Below are 27,248 nucleotides of genomic sequence, written 5' to 3' on the forward strand. Positions count from 1 at the left end.
ACTCTTTCTGGCTAAAATCCACAGGGTCAAGACTTCGGTTTTCACAGGATGAAGCCTCCTTCTACACAGTGGAAGATGCCCAGCTGTCTGCCAATACAGAAAGATGACCAGAACTTAGGCCACAGCTGCCTAAGAGAAGAAGGCAATTGGATGAAAAGCTGCGGTTCCCCCAAAGAAAAATGGTGGTGACAGCTAAAGCATATTGCCTTTTCCTGGTAGAGATAGGAAGAACTGCACAGCTGCTGGTGCAGCTAGGAAGAGCAGCATTATAGAAGAAAAAACCCATAACCGCTGGCAAAATGCCAGCTTTGTGTCTAGGCATGGCTTCTGTTTCACTACTTTCAAAGAACAAGTATTTCACTTACCTTCAGCGATGTCTCCTGCAGCTTGGTCTTCAAGGTTAGGAGTGGCTCCCACACCCGCTTCCTCAGCTTGTTCACAAGAAAAAGAAAACAGATGCAAAAGTGGATTTAAATATTCACAAACCCCCCACCTTTCCCCCGCCTCTGTTAACTCCAGCTATAATGGAATCAGAGGTACCATTATGCCAGAGGCTCTGAACAGTGCCATGCTGTATCAGAATGGCAGATAAAACTTAACTGCAATGGATTTAACATTAGTCATTCTGTCATGCTAAATCAAGGTAAGGCTTCATCTGATCAAGCCCTGGATGACATTGGCCAGGACTTGATACTGCAGAGGAAGGGGCTGAAAACTGAGGTGCAAGAAAAGTCCTTTTGCACAGCAGACTGACTATCCTGAACATTTCTAGCACTAAACTAAAAATGCCTGAGGGTAAATTTAAAATATAAAAAAAAAGACAGACACAACAATAGGTTTCGTAAGATAGGTCAGAGCTGAGCTGACACCAGCATACAAAAATAGTATAAATACAACCACTATCTTCATCCCTCACTGGGCATAAAGGGCAAAATAAATACAACTGCTTCTTAGTTGCTCTGGAAGCACAGACTGTGGACAGACAAACTGAAGTAACTCAATATGGTTAAGAATTTCTTCTGAAAGAATGAGAGTTAAAACTCCAGTAGTGTAAATTACATTAATTTAGGCTTCATCCCTCTACAAAATGCAGGTCATTACCTACTCCCATGCCACCCAGTGGCAAGGTGCTGTAATGGCACCGATTATCATGAGACAGCAGCATGCTGGTGTTGCATCAGTATGCAAACCCAACATAGAGTTACACCACCGTGAATACATGTTCACACCCACAGGATCCTACATGTACTCCACATTAGTAGCAAAGAAAGGCATTCTGGGATGTTTTGTCCAGATGGGTGCCCTAGCGAACCACAGTTTCTATAAGGAAAGTAACCATTCTTTCTGTAATTATTGCTTGTCCATGCAGATTGCATTCAAGGTCGCTGTTTAACAGCTAACACCCTAGGAGTCTTACTAAAAGACTGCAGGAGTCTCTTATCAGTCCAGACACCTGATTTTTAGCAGCAAGTATATTTCTACATGGGGACATTCCTTGAACATGCCAAACAAATTGGGGGCTCTAGTAGAACAGTTTAAGCAGAAGAGTTTAAGATAATTTGTTTTGTTTCCATGGGAAATCTTAATCTGCTCCAATACTCCTTTCCCATAGGAAACAACGTTATAAATGCGGGATTGGTTCCTGAACCAAGGCCTGATACCCTATTTTCACCAAAAATACCCCAAAATTTTGTACTCAATCAATTATAGATGAGTAATATAGCTATATTAATGTATTTATATTGTAAATAGTAATCATATTGATTTGGAAGGACTTCTTTGAGGTGACTTTGCTGGACTTCTTGAAGGGCTCTTGGCTGGAGTCTTCTCAGGAGTCTTGGCTGTAGGTTTTTCTGGAGTCTTGTCTGCTTTCTTAAAGAAAGTATCTAAGGAAGTTTGGACAGATCTTCTCCAGGGAGATGAGTGACGCAGCAAACTTGTTCGCTGGCATCGCATCGGATCAAGCGTTGTAAAGTTGAAACTGACGTCAGAAAGTTGAAACAGGGTGTCAATTTATAAACACTGTAAGTGCAAAACGTAACTTGAAACGCTGCAAGTCGAGGACTGCCTGTATGTGTTAACTGAGGGGGAAATCCAGGGACCACTTTGGGAAAGATCAGACTCGCCTTATCTTTGTGAAACAGTCTGAGCGAGTCCTGTCATTAATGCTTAAAACTCACTCTTCACTTCAAGCAGTAATGATGGTCACCAACATGCAGTCTTGAAAGAGAGAGACAGTAGAAGGAGCAAGAGGCTAGAGGCTAAAAAGTGAGAAGATGGAGTCTTGCTAGCATTAAGGAGACTCACATTAAGATCCTAAACCTCTGAATGCTGGAAGCTGCAGTGGGAGAGGAGTGGGAGGTGGAAAACTCTAGACACCCTGTTCACCCTCTCCCTCACATCCATGCCCTGCCTCTGTGTGAGACAATGCTGGGCTAAATGGACCTAAGGTTTGACCCAGGAAAGGGCAGTTCTTATGTAAGAACCAAGGAGAGGAAAATTCCTTCAGTGGTAGAACCACATGGATCAGATTCAAAATCCCAAGAGCCCCAAAAAAGCAATGAATAGACCAGGATAACAAGAAAAGACACTGACACAACAATGGCACTAAGCAGCTGATAACACAAAGTTTTTCCATTTTGCTTTATGTTAGACTTATAGCTTGATTCATAAAAATAAGGCTTCTCATACAGCAGAACAATACTTGTTTACTACACCCAGACAAGTAGTAGTCCTGCTGTCATGTGTCATGTCCGTAAGATCAGGCACAGGATCAGATTAATTTTCTGAAATAACTTCTGAAAGATGTAGGGGATGGCTGAGCTGAAGAAGCAAGTCTCAGTTTGAACAACAGAAATGAGATTTACAGGAAGGCATCCTGGCAGCATCACTGAAGTGTGGAGATCAGGCTTTATGCCCTGACTCAACTGGCAACTTCCTCAAGTTTTCATCTCCTCTTCCCTAGGCTCCTTTCTGTAAAATGGGATGACACACCTCAAAAGGTTTTGAGACTTTTGGATGAGAGGAGCTATAGAATGGTGCAAAACATTACTGATTAATGGTGGAAGTTCCCAGTGGTTTGTTCTCTGGAGAACTGACATATGTCCATGGTGGTGTTATTTGTATTTACCAGGCCTTTGTCTTGTCTTACTTTTCTTAGGCCTTTGGGAATTAATGGAATTGGCTAGAAGTCACAAAGCAGGTTTCTGTGCCACTGGGTCAGGAATGAATCCACAAGGCAGATGGCAATTAGCTATCATGGGAACACACAAGCTGATATGTAAAAATATCAAGTCCTGATTGAGGATGGTCTTTTGAGTCTTCTGCTACTGGGAGGGCACTTTCAGCTGAGTTGATCTGCCAGATTACACCCAAGTCTGTTTAGTATAGGGCAGGGGTCAGCAACATTTTTGGACAGAGTGCCAAAACACCCACAACTTTGATCTGTAAGATGCTAGCATGCCAGGGGCAGATGGCAGGGAAGCTGCAAGGGGCCAAATCCTTGTTGTGGCAGTGCAGCCTTGACCCCTTTCCCACCATCCACCCTGAGGCACGTGTGCACCTGCTGCTGGCAGCAGAACCAGGCCAGGGCTCTGTGGACCGAGGTGCAGCTCCTTGCAGCCTCCCTGCCACCTGCTATGAGCAGTCTGGGCTCTGTGGTGGGTGGCAGGGGCCTACCCAGAGCCCAGGCCAACTGTGGCAGGCAACTAGGAGGCTGCAAGCAGCTGCTCCAGGGTCCATGGAGCCCTGGCCCAGCTCATTGCCAGTGGCAGGTGCAGATACACCTTGGGGCATATGGTGAGGAAGAGACCAGGGCTACACTGCCCCAACAAGGATCAGGCTTCTCACAGCTCTCCCACCATCTACTCCGAGACACGTGACAAGCAAAATGCCTTCACATGCCACGCTCTAGTATGCATGCCACGAGTTTCCGACCCCTGGTATAGGGCTAACAGATTTACCTTGTGTCATGTGCACTGATTCTGAAGATGAGCAGCTGTCTGACAGAATGGATGCTCCACTCCAGGTTGCCTGCTAATGCAGCACACAGCAGTGGTGTGGTCTGTGAGTACATCCCAGCAGTGTTGTCTATCAGGACACAAAGACCAGTCCCTTGAGAGGCTTTGTTGGCAGGTGACCATTGGTATAAATGGTTCAGCATTTAAGTCCACAAGAAGTATGTCCACATATTAAAAGAAAGCCTCTGAATGGGAGTTTTAGTTCACTAACAAAGCTTGTCTTGAAAACGCAGAAAAAAACCACCTCTTTACCAAACAGACTCACATTTTCAGATCTCTCAGGTATGAGCCAATGGCAGTCACATTTTATATTCTTGCAAACCTGCAGCTACTAAAGAACTTGAAATGGGCTGGGTATAAGAATTCCCAAATGCTTCTGAAATGACTTAATAAAGGCACTTTGCACTTGTTTTATTTTTTTAATTTAAAGTAGTGGCTGCACAAGAAGCTGGGGTTTGCCATATATTCTCAGTCAGCTACAGGATATAACCTGCCCTCATTAGCAGGTGTAATATGTGAAATAGTTTGTGATTTTTTCCAGACAGCATACAAGGGGTGCTCTAAGGATGCAAAAGGTTCAAAATCATCGACTCCAGACAGAACTGAAAAATGAACTGCTTCACCTGGCAAGGACAAAGCAGTTAATAGGCATATGAGGGCGAGTACATTGCACCATCACCACGATTGCGCTGTATGTCCCACCCTGGTTCATGATGGCTACTCCATGGAGAGGCTTGTGATATCCTAGGAAACCCAACTATAGGAGGCAAACTACTCCTGGGTGTCAGAAAGAATGGGGTCCAAAGGACAAAGCTTGGGGACTTCAAGACAACCAACAAGGCCAAATCTGTATCTCACAAAATATGGGAAGTCAGGCCACAGTGGAATGATCTCAGTGGACCTTCCCTCTTCCATAACTCCTACAGTGAGAAAGAAGGCCTAAAGTCACTTTCTCTAGCTCCCACTCATGAGCTGACCCATAGGAGCAAGTAACAACCCAAGAGATGGGCTTCTGCTATACCCTGATGACATCAAGGAGTGAAACTTCAAATCAAAGGATGGGCAGTTCCCACAGGAGTTGAGGGAGGTAGACAGCATCCAGATGATCATGATTATCAGTGCTAACAAAAGAATGATGCAGTAAAAATGTTTATTACTGGTAATCTATGCTCCAGCACAGATATAGGTTTTGTAGACAGTGGGAATTGTGCCAAGTGTTGAGAAAGCTAGATTCTGTGATAGCTAAGTGTCTTGAGCGGTGTGTAGATGGAACTAAGGTCACCTGTCCTGAAGGGGGCTGCACCATGGAAGATAATATGAGAGACAACAGCATGAACCAAAAGAAGAGGGTCTCATTTTTTGATCTGGTGCAGATGATACCAATGTAATTTGTTGTCGGTATGAAAAGGCTGGTTGATGATTGAATTCAGATGGCAGTGTGTTGTTGTTAAAGGGTAGAACCAGGATGCAGGCCAGCATTGCAGGCATAAACACATTCAATTCAGAAGTATGACTACCCTTCAACTTCCTCTTAATTGGTAAAAAAGTGGTGATTTTTTCTACCTCAAGCAGCAGGAGCAGCTGACCTCTAAGTAACTGCAACTTCTAAACTGAGGCATGGGACCTTTTAGTAACCAGGGCACTGCCAACTCACTCCAAGTACTGGATTCAAACTGGGATACATGGCCTCAGAACTGGGGGGAAAGGGGAAAACAGTTCTTACAAATTTATAACATTATGTTTTAAAGTAATTTCTGCCAACAGGCTATATAAAACAGAAGTCTTATGTGCTAACTGGTAAAACTGGGGGTAAGTGAAAGAGATAAGGTTGAGTACTCAGGGAAGCAGGGCAGGAGGTCGAACAGGGCTCAGGTAGGGGCCCCAAAACACAGTTGGCCAAAAGAATCAGATTTCACATGCAGGGGTGCATTTACACCTCGAGCAGGATAATCGTGGACAAGTACTCAAAGACCATCTTGTTTGCTTTTTGCCTCGCTGCTGCAAACTGAGCACTGGCCTTTTTCTTAACTCTGTTTACTTGCTCCCTGAACAGCCACAGTTAGTTCAGAACCTAGCAATATAAATGAACAGCTTAAAGCAAGTCTTTCTGTGTACATGATCTTGTATTTGCCAACAGTGAACTCCCTTTGCTGTCACACGTCCATTCACCAAATTAGTCTTCTTTGCCTTAAACATGCTTGTATAAAACTTTAAGCCTTTTGCAAGTTTTATTTACTCCCTTTCATGATCCTATATTGTATTATACTTCAGTCCTAACATAAAACTTTGGGATACCTCATTTTTGCCATATAGAAAAATTAACCACCACTTTTTTTTAACCTCTACGCCAAATTTTCTGACCCCACATCTGAGCACCAGTGAGAAATTTTTCAAAACAGCTTTGTGACAGTCCAATGAAAATGGGTTGTTATACTGATGCTCAAAGACCTGCTAGCTGATTAAAGGCATGTTTTCCTTTTACTTAAGCTATGCTGGTTTGGGTCTTGCAGTCATGTCTTTTAGTTATCAAGTTTTGTTTTTTTTTTTGTTTTTTTTTTATTTCTAATCAATTTACCCGATACTGAAGAAAGACTTGCTTGCCAGTAATTCCCAGGAACAAACCCACTGCTTCTTTAAAAGAATAAAGTAGGTTCAATCTCCAGTTAGACAGTCACTAATTTAATGAGAAACTGCATATTTTTGTTAGTTCAGCCACTTCATCCTTTGGTTCTTTCAGAACCCAGGAGTACAGCACCTGGGTCTGGAAACTAATGGTCTTTAAATTTATCAATGTACTCTAGTACCTCTTCCTTTTGACACTTCTGCCTCTGAAAATTAAAGCAGAGCTGGAGCAGTTGTTTCCCCACCACCCACTGTGGTGAATCAATTGCCTCTATATTATGCTTAAAACAATGCCATCATCCATGGAACTTCTGCAAGCACCAGTGGTCTGATTTTCAGCTGGTATTCACAAGGCAGACAGGGACTTTCCTCACAGTACAACACATGGGTCCTGGGAGATCAGCAGTGAAGTCCTGGGTGACTGCTAACACCTCTTATACAGCAAGCTGGGTCGGTGCTGGATAAAATTTAAAATATATGGATTACAAGTTCCACAAACCTAAAAGTTCTGTGGATGCTCTAGATGGTTGCTTGCCTGATCCCAAAAGTGCCTTATATGGCTTGTGCCCGCCTTCCCCAGGCACAGAAAAGAAAGATGACGCTGTTAGTACGGGAGAGAGAGGGGATAAGAAGCTGCAAACTTCCTTAAAGACCCGGGTGCTCTCAGCAATGGGAAGGACATGTACGTAGACACACAGTACAGATTTGGTTTTGGCAGTGTGTGTAGAAAAAAGTACAGCAGATGAACTCATGCACTCACTAGAACCACAAAAGGCGTGGCAAATTTACTATTGAGCTCTGACTCCAATATGTTTTCCTTCTGTATAAGCACCTAGAAAGACTGCATAGCCATGCGTTGAAACACTTTCTGTCCAGAGTCTTTTCCTCCTGCGGTCTCACCTGTGGTTCCTTCAGGAATCTCTACATGGTGCTGAGCTCCAGTCCCATCCTCATGTTCTCCTTCTTCCACTAGTGGTGCTGTAGCATCTGAAAAACAGTGCAGCTTTCATGCGGCCAGGCTGCGATAAGAACCTTTGGGATGTCCACGCACTGAGAAAAAGCACTGGAGAACACGACACTACTAGGAAACTGAATCCTCTGAGTTGATCAATCACTTGGCTTCCTTCTTATTAGGTGAACAGGATGAAATTGATACTTGCCATGGAAGACCAAATGCAAGCAGGAAGCCTGTACATGCTGCTTGCCTCCTGTGTGAGAGACTTACCTGACAAAACTTTTGCTACAAACACTCACTTTTTTAAATAAGCAGAACAAGAACATAAGTAATACCTGGTATGCAAACAAAGTAACACTGCCTGCAGAAAGGTGATTCTTGGTGCTTAGCTGATGTCACCAACTCCTAGTTGGATGTTTTATTAAAACCTTCCTGCATCATTAGCTGGCCACTTCAATTAGACCGCCCAAGAATTCATCTCTAACTGGATTCTCTTACCCTGCAAGCTTCTCAGTAGTTTTCAGACAGCTAAAAGACAGATGGTCTTCTTTCCCCACTAACACATAATTTCCTCATCATAACAACAGTCTTGATACACAAGACAGACAATATCCAGTCCTGAACCAGCAAGAGCTTTGAACTGACCAATGTCTTGAAACACGGAGGTTGGAAAGAACAACCTGATCGCAACACAGTGCCAGCTCACATTTCTAAGAGAATAGCACTGACAGGTCCTGAGACATCTGAATTTAAAAGTACAACCCCCCTATTCATAGTGAAACATCTTTTCAGATAAAGTCTAGAATAGGGGTAGGCAACCCCCAGCACGGGTGCCAGAGCATGGCATGCAAAGGCATTTTGTTTGGCAAATGCATCAAGGGGCAGATGGCAGGGAAGGGGTGATGGCTATGCTGCTACAAGGACTGGGCCTCTCGCGGCTCACCCACCATCTGCCCCTTGCACATGAACATCTTACAAGTTGAGGCTACAGTGTTTTGGGCACTCTGCCCAAAAACCTTGTCAAGCCCTGGTCTAGCAACTAGCTTGCTCTCCTTCTGAGGTTTGCAACAGGTGAATACTTGCTATTATGGTAGCCAAGTGTTACAGACAGACAGATATGAAAACGTCAATCAATTAAAATGTACTTACAAAGTCTTCAACATTTCTTATTTAGGTTATCTGTAAAAATGTGGCCTCAACACAATGCACACAGGAGCAACATAATCCAACTCTCATTCATGTCAACAAAAACTTTGTTATTTCACCTCAACAAGTTAGGTTATGTTTTCTACTTATTCTGCACATTAAAAAAAGCAGCGCACTCATCCTGAAAGGCATTAGGTTATACAGCCAAGTATGCAGACACATGCGCAAACCCATCGGTAAACTGCAGCTCCTCCTGGGCTAGAAAGCAGTATTCAGGATGGCAAAAGGAAGGGTTTGGTTGTGTAAGCTACTGCAAACCTCTGTCCTTCAGGAGAATGCACCTTGGAACAGCGCTCATCTGTCCCAAGCTAGCAGGTCCCCTGGAGGCAAGGTCTAGTCCAAAAATGTCTCCAGAGAACAAACCACTGGGAACTTCCATCATTAATCAGTAATAGTTTGCACCATTCTATAGCTCCTCTCATCCAAAGGTGTCAAAACCTTTTGAAGTGCGTCATCCCATTTGACAGAAAGGAGTCTATGGAAAAGGGAGGTGAAGGAACTTGAGGAAGTCATCAGTAGTCAGGACTTAAAGCTTGATCTCCACAGTCCAGTGATGTTGCCAGGTGACCTCCCTGTAAAGCTCATTTCTATTGTTCAAGCTGACTCGCTAAAAATCTTTGTAAGCTCTCACCCTACTACCAATGCTGCACTTGATATGTCTGCAGGGGACTATGGACTGCTGTTAGCTCTGGCTAGCTTTCAGTTCCCTTCCTCTGATTGTTTAGAAATGCTAAATTGAAAGGAGTAACCCAGCACATACACTGACATTCTACCATCAAACAGATAAAGCTATGGAGCAGATAGCAGCTTCCCTCCTCTTCATAAGGGCAGAAAGCCCGTGGAGACAACCAAGATCATCATGCTAGCTCTCAGTTGGGTCCAAGTGGAATGTGGTTGGAGTAAGACCAAGCACTGTGTGCTGGGAGCACAGTCTTCACAGGCCAAATTTGTGTGTGTAACAAAGCAACTCAGACGTGCAACCTTGGGCAGGAAGACAAGTCTGTCTAGTATTCAAACTGCTCAGATGCTTGCAGTGGGAGAAAATTCCTGACAGATAACCTGGACTTAGTGTCCAACAGAGGATAGATGGCTTGGAATATTGTTCATCTCCTTGTTCATTTCTTGTCTGCGTAAATATCTATCTGAAATGGAAGCAAAGAAATCATAGAAAATTAGGGATAGAAGGGACCTCAGGAGGCCATCTAGTGCAACTCCTGCTCAAAGCAGGACTGTCCCCAACGAGATCATCCCAGTCAAGGTTTGTCTATCCAGGTCTTAAAAACCTCCAAGGCTAGAGATTCCACAACCTCTCTGGGTAACCTGTCCCAGTGCTTTACTACCCTCCTAGTAAGAAACTTTTTCCTAATATCTAGCTGAACTTCCCTTGCTGCAACTTGAGATCATTGCTCCTTGTTCTGTCACCTGCCACCAGTGAGCACAGTCTAGCTCCATCCTCTTTGGAACCACCCTTCAAGTAGCTGAAGGCTGCTAGTCTCAAGTCTTCTCTTCTCTAGACTAAATAAGCCCAGTTCCCTCAGCCTGTCCTCAGAAGTCATGTGCCCCAGCCCCCTCACCATTTTCATGGCCCTCCGCTGAACTCTCTCCAACTTGTCCATAGGTGACTGGTAGGGAGGGCATAGCTGGCCACTTCAATTAGATTCCCTGACAGTGCTATCCCTGCCATTGTCTGTGGGTGTTCAATGTGCCCCACCTCCCAACAGGACTGTCCCTGCTGCTGACAGTGGTGTCTGCGGGAGGTCGCCAGCTCCATCCCCGCAGTCAACTTCTGTGGGTGCCCCCCAGACTCAGTAGGCACCAGTCACCCATGAACTTGTCCACATCCTTTCTGTAGTGGGGGGCCCAAAACTGGACACAGTACTCCAGATGTGGCGTCACCAGCGCTGAATAGAGAGGAATAATTATTTCCCTTGAGCTGCTGCCAACAATCCTACCAATGCAGCCCAGTATGTCAGTAGCCTTCTTCACAACAAGGGCACACTGTTGGCTCTCATATTCATCTTACTGTCCACTATAACCCCTACGTCCATTTCAGCAGAGCTGCTGCTTAGCCAGTCAGTCCCGGCCTGTACTGGTGCATGGGATTGTTCTGTCCTATCTGCAGGACTTTGCACTTGTCTTTATTGAACCTCATGAGATTTCTTTTGGTTCAACCCTCCAATTTGTTTTGTCTTATCTACTACTCCCCCCAGCTTGGTGTCATCTACAAACTTGCTGAGGGTGCACTCTAGGCCATCTTCCAAGTCACTGATGAAAATATTGAACAACACTGGCCCCAGGACTGACCCCTGGGGCACTCTGCTTGATAGCAGCTGCTAACTAGACACCGAGCCATTGACTACTACCCTCTGAGCCTGCTGATCCAGTCAGTTTCCCATCCACGTTACAGTCCGTTCATCCAACCCCTACATACCTCCTTAGCTTGTTTGCGAGAATGTTGTGGGAGACCATATCAAAAGCCTTGCTAAAGTCAAAGTATCACATCCACTGGTCTCCCCACATCCACAAAGCCAGTCATCTCATCAGGGAAGGCCATCAGGTTGGTCAGGCATGACTTATCCTTGGTGAATCCATGCTATCTGTTCCTAATCACCTTCTCCTCCAAATGTTTAGAAATGGATTCCTTGAGGACCTGCTCCATGATTTTTCTAGGGACTGAGGTGAAGCTGACTGGTCTGTAGTTCCCTGGATCCTCCTCCTTCCCTTTCTCAAAGATGGGCACTATATTTGCCCTTTTCCAATTCTCCTCTCCTGTTCACCACGAGTTTTCAAAGATGATGGCCAGAGGCTCTGCAATTACATCAGCCAACTCTCTCAGCATCTTTGGATGCATCCTGTCTGGCCCCATGGACTTGTATATGTCCATTTTTTTTCTAAATAGTCCCTAACCTGTTCTTTTGACACTGTTGTCTGCTCACCTCCTCCCCAGACTGTACTGCCAAATGCAGTAGTCTGGGAGCTGACCTTGCCTGTGAAGACTGGGGTGAAAATGGCATTAAGTACTTCAGCCTTTTCCTCATCCTGTGTCACTAGGTTGCCTCCCCAGTTTAGTAAAGGAAGAGCTGGTTGTACTTTCCCTGATCCTCCTTGCTACTGATATACTTGTATAAACCCTTCTTGTTACCCTTCATGTCTCTTGCTAGCTGCAACTCCAGTTGCACTTTGGCCTTCCTGACTTCATCCCTGCATGCCTGAGCAATGCTCTTATCCTCCCTAGTTGTTTGTCCAAGTTTCCGCTTCTTACAAGCTTCCTTTTTGTGATTTAGTTCACTGAAGAGTTCCCTGTTAAGCCAAACTGGTCTTCTGCCACACTTGCTACTCTTCCTGCACATTGGGATAGTTTGTTCCTGCACCCTCAGTAAGGTTTCTTTAAAGTACAGCCAGCACTCATGGACTACTCTCCCCCTTAGACTGGCTTCCCAGAGGATCCTGCCCATGAGTTCCCCGAGTGAGTCAGTCTGCTTTTCTGAAGTCCAAGATCCTTACTTAGTTGCTCTCCTTCCTTCCTTTCCTCAGGAGTCTGAACTCAATTGTCTCATAGTCACAGCTGCCCAAGTTGCCATCTACTACTACGTTCCCCATCAAGTCTTCCCTGTTTGAGAACAGCAGATCAAGAAGAGCATGGCCCCTAGTTGGTCGCTCCAGCACTTGTACCAGGAAGTTGTCCCCAACACTCTCCAAAAACTTCCTGGATTGCCTGCGCACTGCTGTATTGGTCTCCCAACAGATGTCAAGGTGATTGAAGTCCCCCATGAGAACCAGAGCCTGTGATCAGGCAACTTATGCTAGCTGTTTTAAGAAAGCCTCATCCACCACAATCTCCTGGTTTTGTGGTCTATAGCAGACCCCCATCATGACATCACCCTTGTTGCTCTCCCCTCTGACCCTAACCCACAGACTTTCAACAGCCCTATCTCCAGTTTCATACTGGAGCTCTGAGCAATCCTACAGCTCTTTTACATAAAGTTCAATTCCTCTTCCTCTTTTCCCCCGCCTGTCCTTCCTGAACAGTTTGTACCCATCCATGACAGTGCTCCAGGCATGCAAGCCATCCCACCAAGTCTCTGTTACTCCAATCACATCATTGTTCTGTGACTGCAAGGACTTCCAATTCTTCCTGCTTGTTTCCCAGGCTCTGTGCATTCATGTACAAACACCTGAAGTAACCAGCTGATCGCCTTACTTTCTCAGGAAGAATGAGAATGCCTCCCACTGCTGACTCCTGCTTGCACTTCGTCCAGGTCATCCACTTCCCCACTTACCTCATATCTTTGGTCTCCATCCCCTGGCAAACTTATTTTAAACCCTTCCTCACTATGTTAAAGAGTCTGTGAAGATGCTCTTCCCCCTCTTTGTCAGGTGGATCTCTTCTCTTCCTAGCAATCCTTCTTCCTGGAACATCATCCTGTGGTCAAAGAAGCCAAAGCCCTGCTGGCAACACCAGCTGTGCAGCTATACATTGATCTGCAGGATGCACCTGCTTCTGCCCAGGCCCTTCGCCTTGACCAAAAGGATCGAGAACACCACATGTATCCCCGTCCTCTTCACCCTTGCACACAGGCTCCTGTATTCCCTTTTGATCTGCTTACGGTCTCCCCCGGCAGTATCACTGGTGCCATGCGGATGAGCAGCATGGGGTGGTAGTCAGAGGGCTGGATGAGTCTTGGTAATCCCTCTAGGACATCTTGGATCCAGGCTTCAGGCAAGCAGGAGACCTCTCAAGACAACAGGTCAGGCTGCCAGGTGGATGCCTTCATTCCCCAAGGAAGGGGGACTCTAACCACCAGCACCTTTTGCTTCTTCTTGGTGACAGTGGTCTCAATCCTTCCCACCTTGGTGAGACCTTGCCTGTCCTCCTCCACCAATGGAACATCCTCTTCCACCTCTGTTGCTAGGGCTCCATATCTGTTCTCCAAGCAAACTGCTGCAGGTGGAAATTAAGATTTCTGCTTGCTGCCTGAGGTTACAAGCTTCCACCTTCCTAGGAGTCCATGTCCTCTCCCTTTCTCTAGCGCATCCTTTGGCAGTCCTTCCTCCACAGTCCTAGAGGTCTCTTTCAGCACTGAACTGATGAAGTCCTCATGGTGGAGGATGCTTCACAGCCGCACCACCTCCTCTAGCAGCTCCTCGGCTTGCTCCCTGAGGGACACCACCAGGAGGCACCACTCACACTGCAGGTACTCCCCAACCTGGCCATCACCAGAAGGAACCTGCAAGCCACAGTCTCTGCAGCCCCAAACCAGGACCTGGGTGGAAGCCTCGACAGTGAGCGGTCCTGCCTGGACAGACACCTCACAGGTACAAGCAGAGGCAGTGGCAGTGGCTCTGGCATTGCAATGATCTCCAGCCACTTCTCTGGGTCTCTCAATCTGCTGTCTCTCTCTTGCTGCCCTTCTTCCAAACAGACCTTCCCTAGCCTGTAAGCTGGCCTGTTTACTGCTCCTTGGTCCCAAAAGGTTCCTTTTTCCCTGCTTCCTCTCACCAAGCTTAAAGGCTCCCCTTCAAAGAGGCAAACTGACCTGTGAACTGCTTGCATACTGCTCCCCCTGTTTGTTCATATGCATAGGCTTGATACAAATTCAGTTTTTCCCAGTTGGATACAGGGTCTTCCACCAGGGAGAGGAAACTGGGAAGGTCAGACATTTCTTAATGAGTTTCTGGAGTCTGAGTGTCTAGGCTAGATTCTGTGTCGCTTTGTGAGCTGTTCAATAATGACTCCTGAATGTTTGCCTAATGTCCATTAAAATTAAGGGGAAATTGCAAATAACAGTCAGTAGAGAAGAAATGACCCCTTCAAGATGGGCTTCACTCAGTCAGTAACACTAGGCACATTGGCTTACAAATTCTTGAATGGGTAGATGAAACTGGAATCAATCCTCTAGGGGCATCTGAATGACAATTCTCATGTGCCATTATCTAATTAATAAAAAGCACTTATCCAGCAGCACAGGCACACGAGATGGACAGGCCTCTGCAGGAACCCCTTCAGAACATGGATGTTCTAAACAATGCGCAGAAAGGGCACCAAAACTAGAGAAGGGCAACAAGGATGTTCTGGGTACAAGGAGGCTTTCAAATGAGAAGAGACTAAAAAGGCTAGGATTTTTCAGCTTAAAGAAAACCAAGGGAGAGAGACTTCTATAAACTAATGAATGGTATGGAGAATGTAAACAGGGATTTAGTATATACCATCTGTTACAAGACCAGAACTAAGCGACATACACTGAAGTATTTGGGAACCAGGTTTAAACCTAATAAAAAAAAGCTCTTTTTACCCAGTGCATAATGAGTTTGTTAAACTCACTGTCACAGGATGCTAGAGGCTGAAAAATTAACCAGGTTCAAAAGAAGACTGGACAGTCATGCAGGAGAGGTCCATCACTAGATATTAAACTCTACAAGGTATGGACGCAAGCTCCAAATTAGGATTTCCTAGGAAGCTATAGGGGGAGAAGGTCAGGGGACAGGATCAATCTGGACAGGCCCTATATAAAACACTCTTCCCCTTAGCATCCCCTCTGTGTCACTGCAAGAGACTGGGCTAGATGGACCTGTGGTTTGAAACCAGTCTGGCATCTTTTATTATGGTTCCAAAGCAGTAAGTCAAGGAGCTCCCACCTTCCGTAGTTGGGGTACTCTTAGCATCAGAGGTCTCAGAAACCGGCTCATCCGATCCGTCATCAACTGGTATCTGGAGGGGATACCCTGGAAAACACACACTAAGCACTTAGAACACATCCATCATGGGCAGTCACATAACTTAACTCCACCTATTTTCATTTCAGCATCAGAAAAGAAGGGTGCCTATAGCTGGCAGCTATAGGATATATTAAGAAAGATGTACACAAAATGTTAAAAAACTGTCAGCTATAAAATCAGTGGTATCACCACAAAAGGCAAGCAAAAGATATTAAAAACAACAAATCTACTGCATGGGACATGTAGAAGCAGCAAAAGCATGGCTCCAGAAAAAGAATAAAGCTGGGAGGGGAGGGAGAATCTTTCTTTAGAGACTCAGGCAGCAAAGATGTCAGACTGACACCACAGTCTGAGAGTCACTACTGCTTGCTCTGACAGTTCCAGTGCATGGCAGGCTCTGAGCAGACTGCTAAATTCATTGCTAGCTTTTTTTTTTTTTTTTTATTACTGGCATTTCTAATCAATGCAACCAGGCCAAGCCCTGGGAAAGAAGTAAGTTCTCCATGTGGATTATGTTGGGCTTTGGTTATAAGAAGACACCTTTCAGAATGCCAGAGCACCCTCTGCAAGGAGCATGAGCAGATAAAATGAGAGCGGTGAAGAGAATGACTTGTACGGAAAGACTGAAATTAATGCAAGCAGGGTCCCTTGTGCAAGGTGTGCAATATGATGCTGACAGAGGTTGCTGACTTGAAAAGGCGCTTGGAAGGAAGAACAGTCCTTGAAATAGGCCATGGACCCCTTCAAGAACTCATCTGCCTGACAGCCTGCACCTGTACCTATATCTGTCAGAGGATAGAAAACTGTCCCAGTGCTCACTTGTTTTACCACTGGCGTCAACAGTCTTCCCAAACTGGCTTCCCCCCATAATTATCTGGGGTTCTGAGCTGGACTATTAAATATGGAGGAAAATGTGTCTTGAAAATGCAGGGCTCAACTGTCCTGCAAAGTGAGCCCTTGTGGAGCAGTTTCCACCCATCTACTGCCAAGCAAGCATACTGTATTCATTTCCAGCACCCTGAGAATTTGGCTCAGTTTCCCTACTGTTCTAGCCAAGGGAGGAGAGCAGTCCATGGGCAGCAGCCTTGGACAGCACTTTTACAGCAATGCAGTATTATATCTTTACAGTCCATTCAGCTGACTGGGGCATACAGAAATGCACCTCAGCAGAGCTACCGCAACGTGACCATACCACACAGCTGCTCAGCAAGTGATGAACAACACTTCCAAAGAACAAGTGAAGGGGATTGCGGGAGGTCTTGTGAGGGTCAAGCAACAGAAGGGAGGTGGAAAGGACAGAGGCTGAGTGGTTAGGCAAAGGACAGAGAAAGGCATCTGAAATGATCCATTTAAAAAGGATCACGCTTTAGGGGAGAAGCAGGAGGGCAAGAAAGGCAGGATAGCAGATCAGGCTTTCACCTAAAGAAAAGCCCACTGGCTGACAAACAAAGGGCTTGGAGGCCAGGGGCTCTCCGTTCCTCATCCAGTCCCAGTTGATACGATTCGAGATCCACCATACATAGGGTGAGCATATTATTTTTAAGGAAATCTGGGACACTGCATGTTGCCCCCCAGCCAATCCCTGCCCCAGGCAAGGGGAACAGTGCCCAGCTCAGCCCGCCCCCCTGCCACTGTTTAGGAAGGTGACAAAGTGAACCAAATACAAGTTTGCCCAGGGCACCATGCACATGTGCACACACGCAGCCCATGCTTACAGCAGTGCTCTCCCCCCACGCCACCCTGGTTGATTCCTGCCCCGGGCAAGAGAAGCAGTGCCCAGCCCAGCCCACCCTCCACCTACAGCTCCTGCTCAGGGCCAAGCTGGGCCAGGCAGTGTGGGCAGGGTGGCACCAATCTGGGACTTTTCCCAGATCTAGCTGTGGCAGCAGAGTTCTGCTCAACTGCTATGATTTGGGACTGATTTGGCTGATTTGACCTGGAACATGAAATATATTAATTAAAAAAAAAGCAGGGGCTGGAATTCCTGGTTAACAGAGTCCTACTCCTCTGCTAACTAATTCCCTGTATGGCTGAGGGGAGCTGGACTTGCATTCATATTTCTGTGCTTTCGTCTCCGTCTCCGTCTCCCCCTGCCAGGAGAAAAGAATACTTACCCCTGCCTCCCAGTGGGTGGTGAGGATTCATTACCCGATATCTGTGCAGCCCTCTGAAATCCACTGATCAATGATGGCATAGACATGCATGCTGCTAGCCCTATTCCAGTCTCAGATGTATTTGCCAATCACCAGCAGGCACAGAGGCCAACAAGGCTGTAAGCCAAATAGAGGTCTTCTGACAGTCTACCCTTTTACGAAGCTATCCCCATGTCAGAGGTGAGCCAGAAGCCTGGTCCCTAACACCAGCAGTGTTTCACTCGTACATGATTCAAAGCTTTGCACTGCTTTCTTTCAGCACTTTCAGTTCCTGAGATAAAACACAGCAGTAAGGGAAATACTGCAAAGCGCATCATGGGCTTCCCCTTGCAATCTTCTCTTTGAGACTTCACAAGATGATGTACAAAGAGCTGTTAGTTTAAACAGCTCTAATGAAAACACTATCTGATCTCTTGGGCACACAGGGGATTATGTTCTTAGTTCAATAAGACTTGCTGTGAAATGCTCGTCTCTCCAAAGCAGCTCAAATCAAAAGGGCAAAGCAAGGTGCTACATGCAGCAGTTTCAATCTAAAGGCTGGAGGGGTGTCTGGTATGGTGTGTGACACAGGGATGTGGCAGGTGCATTTCTGTCACAGCTCAGGGACTTCAAGGACTGATCCCGTCTCTACTGGGGAAACATCCCACTATCCCTCTTCCTTAAGGCCCTCCCAGCTGGCCGATGACTTTTTATCATCTAAGACATGAATGCATGTCCCTCATGCATACCACCAAGGCTCAGACCTTTCCTCTCCCACCCTTATCTCCAGTGTTCACCTGACACTTGGTAGTCTCTCTGGAGAGTGGCAAGGAGGCAAAAGAAGCCTAAAATCTGCCTCTCCCCTCTTCTAATGGCTACAGTGGCACAATCATCAACAAAGCCCTTATATACAAGACTTGGGAAAAGTCTCTTTTCATCTCCTTTAACATTTCTAAGCAGGTTTTTCTTTTCCTGCAAGCAACTATATTCTTTTGTAATTTCACACATTCATGCAAAGTACAGACTCCAGCTTCTTTTCTTCTTTGGAAATGTATCTCTGAATGCAAAAGAGCTTCAAGGCAGCCTTTTACAGTATGTTACACTCTGAAAAGGGACCAGCAGTGACCAGGCAGGAACTGCAAGACTTATTCCCACAAACATGCTCAAAATTGGAAAAAGGAAAAGGTCCCTTAACTGCTGGCACCAGAAATGAAGCTTGTTTTTAACTTCTCCCACCCTCTTAGAGCATGACCTATATTAAAGTATCTTTGCTGGGGACAACATACAAAGCCAGCTCTGTCTCCTGTAGCTGAAATGACTCAGCAGTGTGCGTGAGCCTCAGTATATAAAGCAGAGAGGACTCAAGACCCCATGCCCCACCCAGTAATTCCTGTAGGCAGGCCATCGCTTTGCTTTAAGCAACAGAGTATCTGCACGGACAACTATGATTAACAGATTTACTGGCAAATAACATAACCTAAATAGTTCATAGGAGGGTCCCTTTTTTGGACTAGCATTTCAATCATACAGGTACGCTCTCTGGGACCAACTCCACTGGCAACCTCACCCATTCACTCTGCAGTATCCTTGCCCAGTTGTGCCCTCCTCATTCTTCTGGATCAAAGTAACCCATCTGTGGGGGAAGGTCCTTCTCCCATCTCCCATGCTTTCCCCTACCCAATAAGGCTCACCTGATGGGATCTGCTTATCTTGGCTCAATGAATGGTCATCCATCATACTGAAATCTTGACGTGGCTCAGCCATCTTGTTGCCAAAGTTCTCTAAGGGGGAAAAAGTTTAACACCATTAGACAAAACCTAATGCAATGCAACTTCACCTGCACTCCAGTGGGTACCCTTCTGGCTACTAGTCCTCTCTGGTACATTTTTGGTTTATCATCCTTAATCCCAAGAAAACAATTTTGAGGGGGAATAAAATATTCCCTACCAAGCAATCATCCGGCCAACAATAAGAAGCTGCCTTTCGGGCTACTACAAGATGAATTCATTTATTCTCTTTTTCCAATGAGACTTGAAAGCATGTCGTTGTGACTAGAGACAGGTAACAGCTTAAGATATGTACTGAAAAAGGTGGTCCTGAAAACTGACAGATATACAGTACTACTTATTAAGGGCCACATGGTTTCATTAAACACTCTTGTCAAAATATTGTAAAGTCAGTAGCTCCAAGCCCCCTATTAGGAGCAAGTTTTGTCCACAGCCTTTCCATTTACCAGGATAGCAGCCAAAAAAAGGACACATTTCAAGATTTCAGAAGAGAATCTAGAAGCCACTCTTAGAGAAATCCAAATGTATTAAGCTGTAGGCTAGAAAACAAATCGGTTGCCAGTTAGAAAGCAACAGAAATTTAGAAAACAATAACTTCACTTGCAGAAATAGGCCAAGAAGGAAAATGATTTTATGGAAGCAGAAGATAAGTATATGATTTAGGTGACCCAAGTGAAGAATTGACCAGTTTCAGACCAGAAGAAAAAAGTCAAAATGCTAAGCTTGGGTCATCCATTTTGTACAATAAACTAAGGACAAAAAGCAAAGGCCTTACCCACTGCAACACTGAAGTTAATTAACAATTTAATAACCTCCAAGGAAAAGGGTCTCCTCCATGGATCATATTATTGGCCTATTAATTTTCACAAGCCTTTGTCTAACAAACTGAAATTCTGCGGGACTCTGATTTTTTTGTATGTCAATTCTTTAAAATAAAAAACAAATAGACCTATAGAAAAAGCAAAACAATTATATGTGGGGAGTACTTTTCTTGCAGCCCGCTAAAGAATTAGTTAATTAATGTCTGAAAAGCACACTGAGATCCTTAGATATTGAATATTTAGTATACAATATTTTTATTTCATTGTTTTTAAAGATACAAAAACCATTAAAATCACTTGTTTGGGGGTGTAATTCTCTCCTGTGGCTGAAATCCACATCCCAAACCCCAGATCTCTTGAACCCTTCTCAGAACTGGATGACCTGAGTCAGCACAGAAGTGTTTGGCAACAAAAATGGCATTAAGGAAGGGACAGGGTGCTCAGCCTTGCTTGGAGTATGGTTTTTTTTCTGCCACAACCTAAATCATACATTTGCCAATTAAAATAAGAAGCCTTAAATAATCCAGGCACATTAAAGACTCAACAGAACAAATCCGGTGAAGAAAGAATTATGAGACTAACATGCAAAAGAGAGAGCAAAGAAGCGTTTGCTGCCAAGATACAATATTGTTGCAAGGACCAGAGTCCTCTGTTCCCATCTGACACAGGCTGCCCTAAATAAAAGCCATGCTGTTCTATACAAAAATCAGCTGGCACAAGGTAAAAAAGTGTTTAAAAAAACATAGTTCAGAAAGAAGTGATGTAAGATGGCAACAGAGGACTCAAGTGTATTTGGAAAAGAAATGTACTTAGACTGGATGCTCTTCAGGGCAGGGATATATTTCTAAGCTGTTCAGAACCTAGCACACAGCGCCCTGATCTACAGCTTGGGCTCCTCGACATGAAAGCAATAGTAATAATGAACACTCCCAAGTTTTGTGTAGTGCTGTCTGTGTAGGCCTGGGAAGAAGGAACTCCCAAGCATTTATGGAACTTCCTGTAAGAAGAAAAGAAACTTTCAGATAAGTCAATATAAAAATCTTCCCTTTCTTCTCAGGAAAGGTCCACAGATCTGCACAATCCCAGTGGCTTCCCCCTCTAAAATATTTAAGGATAGGGTGGGCAGGGAGAGGATAGGGTAAGGAGGGAGAAGGGAAGCTGTGTGCGTCTGAGAAGCAGAGACTCCACAGTCAAAAGTTACTGCAAAACGAAAACAAGTTTTACAACAGATCCACTGTACCCAGGTGCTGACATGATCCAGTTCTGCAGAGCAGAGACCATATTTCTGCTAATAATTTTGTAATGACAGCAAAAGGGACAACACTGTCAGTCAACTTCATAATAGCTAACATAATTAAATCACTGACACTGCTGCTAGTAACCAGCTAATGCTGTAATCACATGCTTACCACAGCCGCAAGGAAGTGAGCTGAAACCAGCAGTAAGGAAATGAGATTACACGGTGTTATGTGCTGGTAATAAGATTTATAATACCGAGGGAGGGTATATCAAATGTCATTTGTTAAGATCTTTTTACCCAACATTTATTTTCCATGTGGAAGATGACTATCCAGTTCAATTTCTGCTACCAACTGCTACAGCAATCATCTGACTGAACTATACAGAAAAGCGTCAAGAACTTGCCATGAGACTTGCAAAGTGATAATCTACAAGAATAGGTGTCTGTAGTGGGAAGGACTGGAGTGACCACTTCCTGCATTCAATTTAAAGAGTTTTAGTAGCATTTAGCCCATTTAAAATAACAGCTTTATCTGGCCACATGACTGCCCGCTTTCTGGAGCTCAGGGGATCATGTTGATTATATCCTGCCCACAGCTGGCTCCAGTGTGACAATATTTATGCGACTGGTGGGCACTTGGGCACTAAAACACAGCATTAATCTGTGGTGTAGCTCGCAAAATCAAAATCTGTTGTTTTGAATGTGAGACTTTGAAATCCAATTCATGAATACTTTTTTTTCCAATTGTTCTCAATCCCAAACAAGCACAAAGAAGATATGAGGGGGACGCATTTGCCCCCCACAGCCCTGCCAACATGCCCTCCTTAGGAAGAGCTCCTATTTCTAGGACTCAGTCTCTTTGTCACCAGAGAGATCGATATAGTCACTACAGTAGATATCTCTGGCAGGGAGAAATGTCTACTAGAAACTGATTTAAGACCCACTAACTCAAGGGTGCTGGACCCTTAAGCTTGCAGGCCAGATCCAGCCCCCAGCACCATGCCACTTGGCCCCTAATGGATCCATGTAGGCTGTGGTCCTGCATGCTAGATCAGGCAAACAGGGTGGCACAGAGCCTGTTCCCAGTGTGTGGGGGGGCAGCGTGGGGTCCTGGAGCCTGATCTTGGCCAGGTGGGGATTACACAGGACCCGAGGGCCCAATCCCAGTGCGCGGTGCCCAATCCAGCCTGCAGACTGGCCCCACATCATTCATCTGGCCCACAGGGCCAGAACTGTGAGTACCACTATGCTAACTCATTTCACTTAGTAGCCACAGATGTTAGGAGTTTCCCACTATACCCAAATTATTGAGTTGGAGATGAAAAGGCTGGCATATTAACTGCACCAGTTCTCAAATCATTCTACATGGACATTCAGCAGCTCCACCTCCATTACAGCAGCCCCAGGCTGCTGAGGAGGATGAGAGCCTTGGAGATGGAAGGCATCAAGCTGGGAAGGAGGGAAACTATTCCTTAGATGAGACCCACCTTCCAGCTAACGTCATAGCGTCCCTCTTGCACCAAGGATACTCCTCCAAGGCAGCGGACCCCCCTAGCACAGGAAGCGGCAGGTGGTGGTATTGGGCAATTTGATTATTAGGCACATTCATAGCTGGGTTTGTGACATCTGAAAGGACTATATGGTGACTTGCCTGCCAGGCGCAAAGGTAGCAGATCTCATGAGATATGTAGATCAGCTGCTAGTGAATGCTGGGGAGAAATCAACCAGGCAACAATAAAATGTATAATTGCTTTTATACTAAATCTAGAAGTCTAAGACCCAAGATGTGGGGACATAAATGCTTAACAGTAAATAATGATATTGACATAATAGCCATCTCAGAAACATGGTGGAATGAGGAAAATCAAAAGGATGCCAAAATGCCAGGATACAAATTATACAGGAATGACAGAACAGGTCATACTGGTGGGGGAATGGCACTCTACATCAAAAACTACATTGAATCAAATAAGGTAGATTTTTCAACTGATAAGACAGGTACCATAATACCTGCTCCTTGAAGCTAGTAGTGGCATGGGTTGCTGGCAGAGGGGGGATGGAGGGGCAAGCTTCGCCCCTCCCACTCCTGGGAAATGGCAGCGACACGGGGGCGGGGAGTTAGAATTTTTTCTCCCCTCCATTCCCCACCCCCCGTCATTCTTGATAGGCAATTTGCTGGTATTACACTAAAAGTCAAACACCTACTATAACATATTTTAAGATTGTTATAAAAAAAATTGTCATGATTTGTGTTTGCATACTGTATATAGAGGTGATTTCATAATAACTCAAAAATAAAGTCTTACTCTTGTATGTTGGGGGGACAATTGGGTATGCTGGGGGGTGTATATGTGGAGGTGTTATGGGGGCAGGGTGTGGGCATGTGGCATTTGTGAGGTGTTAGGGAGAGTGGCGGAGTGTGAGGACCCAGCTTGGATTGAACCTGCTATTAGATAAAGGCACCAAAAAGCCCCACTGAAGCACCCAATCTATGCAGACGCTGAGGAACTGGGTCGAAGTAATGCACTGCTTCTTCCAGTGAAGCGCAGTTTTTTGGTTTTTAACATCTTCAAGTAGCCTCAATGTAGTTAAGTGTAAAATGATGCACACGGACAAAAATAACCAAAAATTATACCTACAGTATGATGGGCTCTACATTAGCTGTTACCACACAGGAAAGAGATCTTGGTGGGAGACCTTGTAAACAGTTTGCTAAAAACAATGCTCAGCTGCCATCAAAAAGGCAAACAAAATGCTAGGCATTATTAAGAAGGGAACTGTGAACAAAATAGGAAGTGTCAATTATGTCTCTTTATAAATCCTTGGTGCATCCACACCTTGAATACTATGACCAGTTTTGGTTCTCACACCTCTAAAAGGGTATAGAAGAACTAGAGAAGGTGCAGAGAAGGGCAACAAGGATAATTAGTGGTATGGAGGGGCATCCATATGAGGGGAGACTAAAGAGGGTGCTCAGTTTAAAAAGAAAAGAGATGCTTGAGGGAGGACATGATAAGGGTTTGCAAAATACTAAATGGCGAAGAGAAAGTAGATGGGGATTTATTATCTCTCACAATACAAGAACTAGGGGTCATAAAATAAACCTAGTAGGTAGTAAGTTTAAAACTAACATAAGGAAGTTCTTTTTCAAAGAGCATGTAATGAAAGTGTGGCACTCACTGCCCAAAGATGCTGTGGAAGTTGACAGTTTAGCCAAATTCAAAAAGGGATTGGACAAATTCCTGGAGGAAAGGTACATCAGTAGCTATTGAGCATGGGAGTTATGGGCACAGCCTCTGAATCAGAACTTCCTAGACCTTAAATGATGAAGGCTGCAAATGACAGAGAAACAGTGGAAAAAACCCTGGTCATACCCTGTTCACTCTCCCTTTCAGCATCCACTCTGAGTATCTGCCACTGTGTGACAGGATACTTGGCAAGATGGACCTATGGTCTGACCCAGTAAATAGCATTTCTTATGTTCCTCCCCCCTCTTTAGTCCAAGAGAGAGTATGTGTACTTGTGTTATATTTAATTTCCCCCTTTTTGGAAACAGTGACATGTCCCAGATCAGTGGAAAGAGATTAAGGGCGTGCTTCACTCCCTCCAACACAGAGTTTCCCTTTGGTGTCGTATACTAGGCTGCCTAGTGAAAATTAACCTTTCAGAAACCAGAGCATTTGGGAGCCCAAAAGCTTGTCTAACATCACTCCCAACTATACAGTTGGTACAATAAAAAAATTACCAAACAAATCATGCTTCTTACAACTTGTAAGATTAGATAATAGGAGTGAGGGTTCATAGGATTTTCTTGAGGAAAGCACTCAGATTAGTTAGGATCCTCCACCATACTTCATATCAAACAGTGCAATGGCTAAATAGCAACAGCAAGGAATCAGAAAAGGCAAAGGCTCCAAAGACACAATCTGCGGGTGGTTTATAGATCATCTGCTGATAGGCTGCAGAGAGCTGCTGGGCCATGTGATGCCAGCTGGTTCACCCTGCTTCCAGCAGCTACTGCAGGTACCAGCACTCTTTGTAATAAAGAAGAGTCTGGATATTTATCAAGAAGCTAGAAGCAAGGAGGAGCTGCCAGCTGAGCAGGAAAAGAAACACTGTAGATTCCTAAAGCAGGGGTTGGGGGAAGTTTTCATAGCCCTTGGTGACAATGAGGTCTACCGTATGACAGAATATGATAGCCACACAGTTAAAGAACTGAAAGACTGGTTCATCAGAATTTTAAAAGGTATCAATTTTCACTTGGGATCAATTTTAGGGACAAGGGATGAAATTACAACTGATCAAGCAGCAAGAAAAGTTGCACTGCCATTTTATTGGGGGGGGGGCAGGGGGCGGGGAAGAGTAATGCCTTAAAGCTCCAGCTGCTGAAATCTTGTTATTACTTAAACTTATTGATTTTTCATTTCTTTGAGTTTTTCAAAGGGAATGCAAAGAAGAACTGCACAATTTGAACCCTAAAGTTTCTAAAAGGCAGACAGCAAATAAGAGAAGAACCCAACTATTATGATCTTTAAGATGCTTTTGGGATGGCAAGAAAGAAGGGCCCCTTCCTCCATTCCCACAGGCAGTAAGCAAGGAGGCTGGTACTCACCTTTCCTAGCATGCATAGAGGGCAGGGAACACGTTCATGCAGCAGTGAAGGCACAGAACTGTGTATTCAGTGGAAATAAAGATTGTGCGCTTTCTTTGTGCCTCCAAGGCACTGCTACAAAGTGGGGGAAGGGGTAGGGAATGGGGTTGGTTATTACAGAGTATTATTTTGAAAAGCAAATAGAGAAGTTCCCACCAGACAGGGGCACTTCTCACCAGAGCCACCCACGCCTCTGCTTCTGGGATGTGGTCCCTGCAGGGAAGAGTTTACTGGAAAAAAAGAGCATGGAGCAGCCCGTCATTTGACCAGGCCATAATATGCCCAGAACAGGTGCAGCATAACCACAGAACGTAGTTCCTGAAGCTCCCAACCTGGAACATTAATTGCACTGTAACCTTACAAGGAATAAAGTCCATATAGCCATGGCATGAACCAGAGAAATACTGCAGTTCAGTGAATAAATAGGGGAGAACAATGAACTACACATAATCTTTCAGCAGCATAGCTGTACCAACAGTACCAGTTCATGACCTTCATATTTTAAATGTGAAGGCCATGAACTGGTACTATTATACTTGTCAGGAAGTAAAGCAATATTCTTCAGTGTAAAGGTATTTTATGTAGCTCTCATATTACTCTCTCCTTTCTATGTCATTTCTTTCATCACATCAGCTAAAAGCAGTTCTGACCATAGCATGGACACACCAAATGCCTATACATTTTCTGCAACATCATTCCATCTTTCATTCCTTGAATTCAAATGCACCAACCTCATCTTTGTTCAAAATGCACTTCCGTTTTGGCTGGAAAATTTCACCTTAGCTTTCAGGTAAGGGAAAGACTCTAGGCCTAAAATCAAATGGGCTAGAAAGTTACTGGACTCTTTAGTCAGATGCACTTCAGCAAACAAACTGCTTAAGGCCATGTGGTGCTGAAATCCCTTATGTATGAGAAACTACACACATTTTGACTTAAAAAGCACACAAACAGCATTCTTAAAACAAGCTTTTCATCTCATAAACAAGTAATGCAGAGTCCCTTAGGTAAACACTCAGCATTTTCTTTAAAAAACCCCCCATAAAAATGATAAAACAGTCCTACCTTGGTTTAGTAACGAATAACAGTTCTGCACGTTTT

The 27,248-nt window shown here is 44.7% G+C and overlaps 1 protein-coding gene across 4 annotated transcripts in view; it reads right to left on the reverse strand.

Annotated features, from left to right (window-relative positions):
* Window positions 1–27,248, reverse strand: part of MAPT (microtubule associated protein tau) — a 117,494-nt gene that overhangs the window by 42,707 nt on the left and 47,539 nt on the right. For 2 of the 4 annotated variants that reach the window (XM_025196886.1, XM_025196885.1), the window contains 4 exons: window positions 19,343–19,432; window positions 15,439–15,525; window positions 7,542–7,628; window positions 366–431 (listed from right to left, as the gene is read on the reverse strand). In XM_025196886.1, the coding sequence (XP_025052671.1) occupies window positions 366–431; window positions 7,542–7,628; window positions 15,439–15,525; window positions 19,343–19,415 (313 nt within the window). In that variant the 5' untranslated portion in view covers window positions 19,416–19,432. The remainder of the gene's footprint in view (window positions 1–365; window positions 432–7,541; window positions 7,629–15,438; window positions 15,526–19,342; window positions 19,433–27,248) is intronic. The other 2 variants (XM_025196888.1, XM_025196887.1) reach the window with 2 other exon arrangements.

Source organism: Alligator sinensis, unplaced genomic scaffold, assembly GCF_000455745.1.
Source record: "Alligator sinensis unplaced genomic scaffold, ASM45574v1 scaffold444_1, whole genome shotgun sequence".
Classification (NCBI taxonomy): Eukaryota; Metazoa; Chordata; order Crocodylia; family Alligatoridae; genus Alligator; species Alligator sinensis.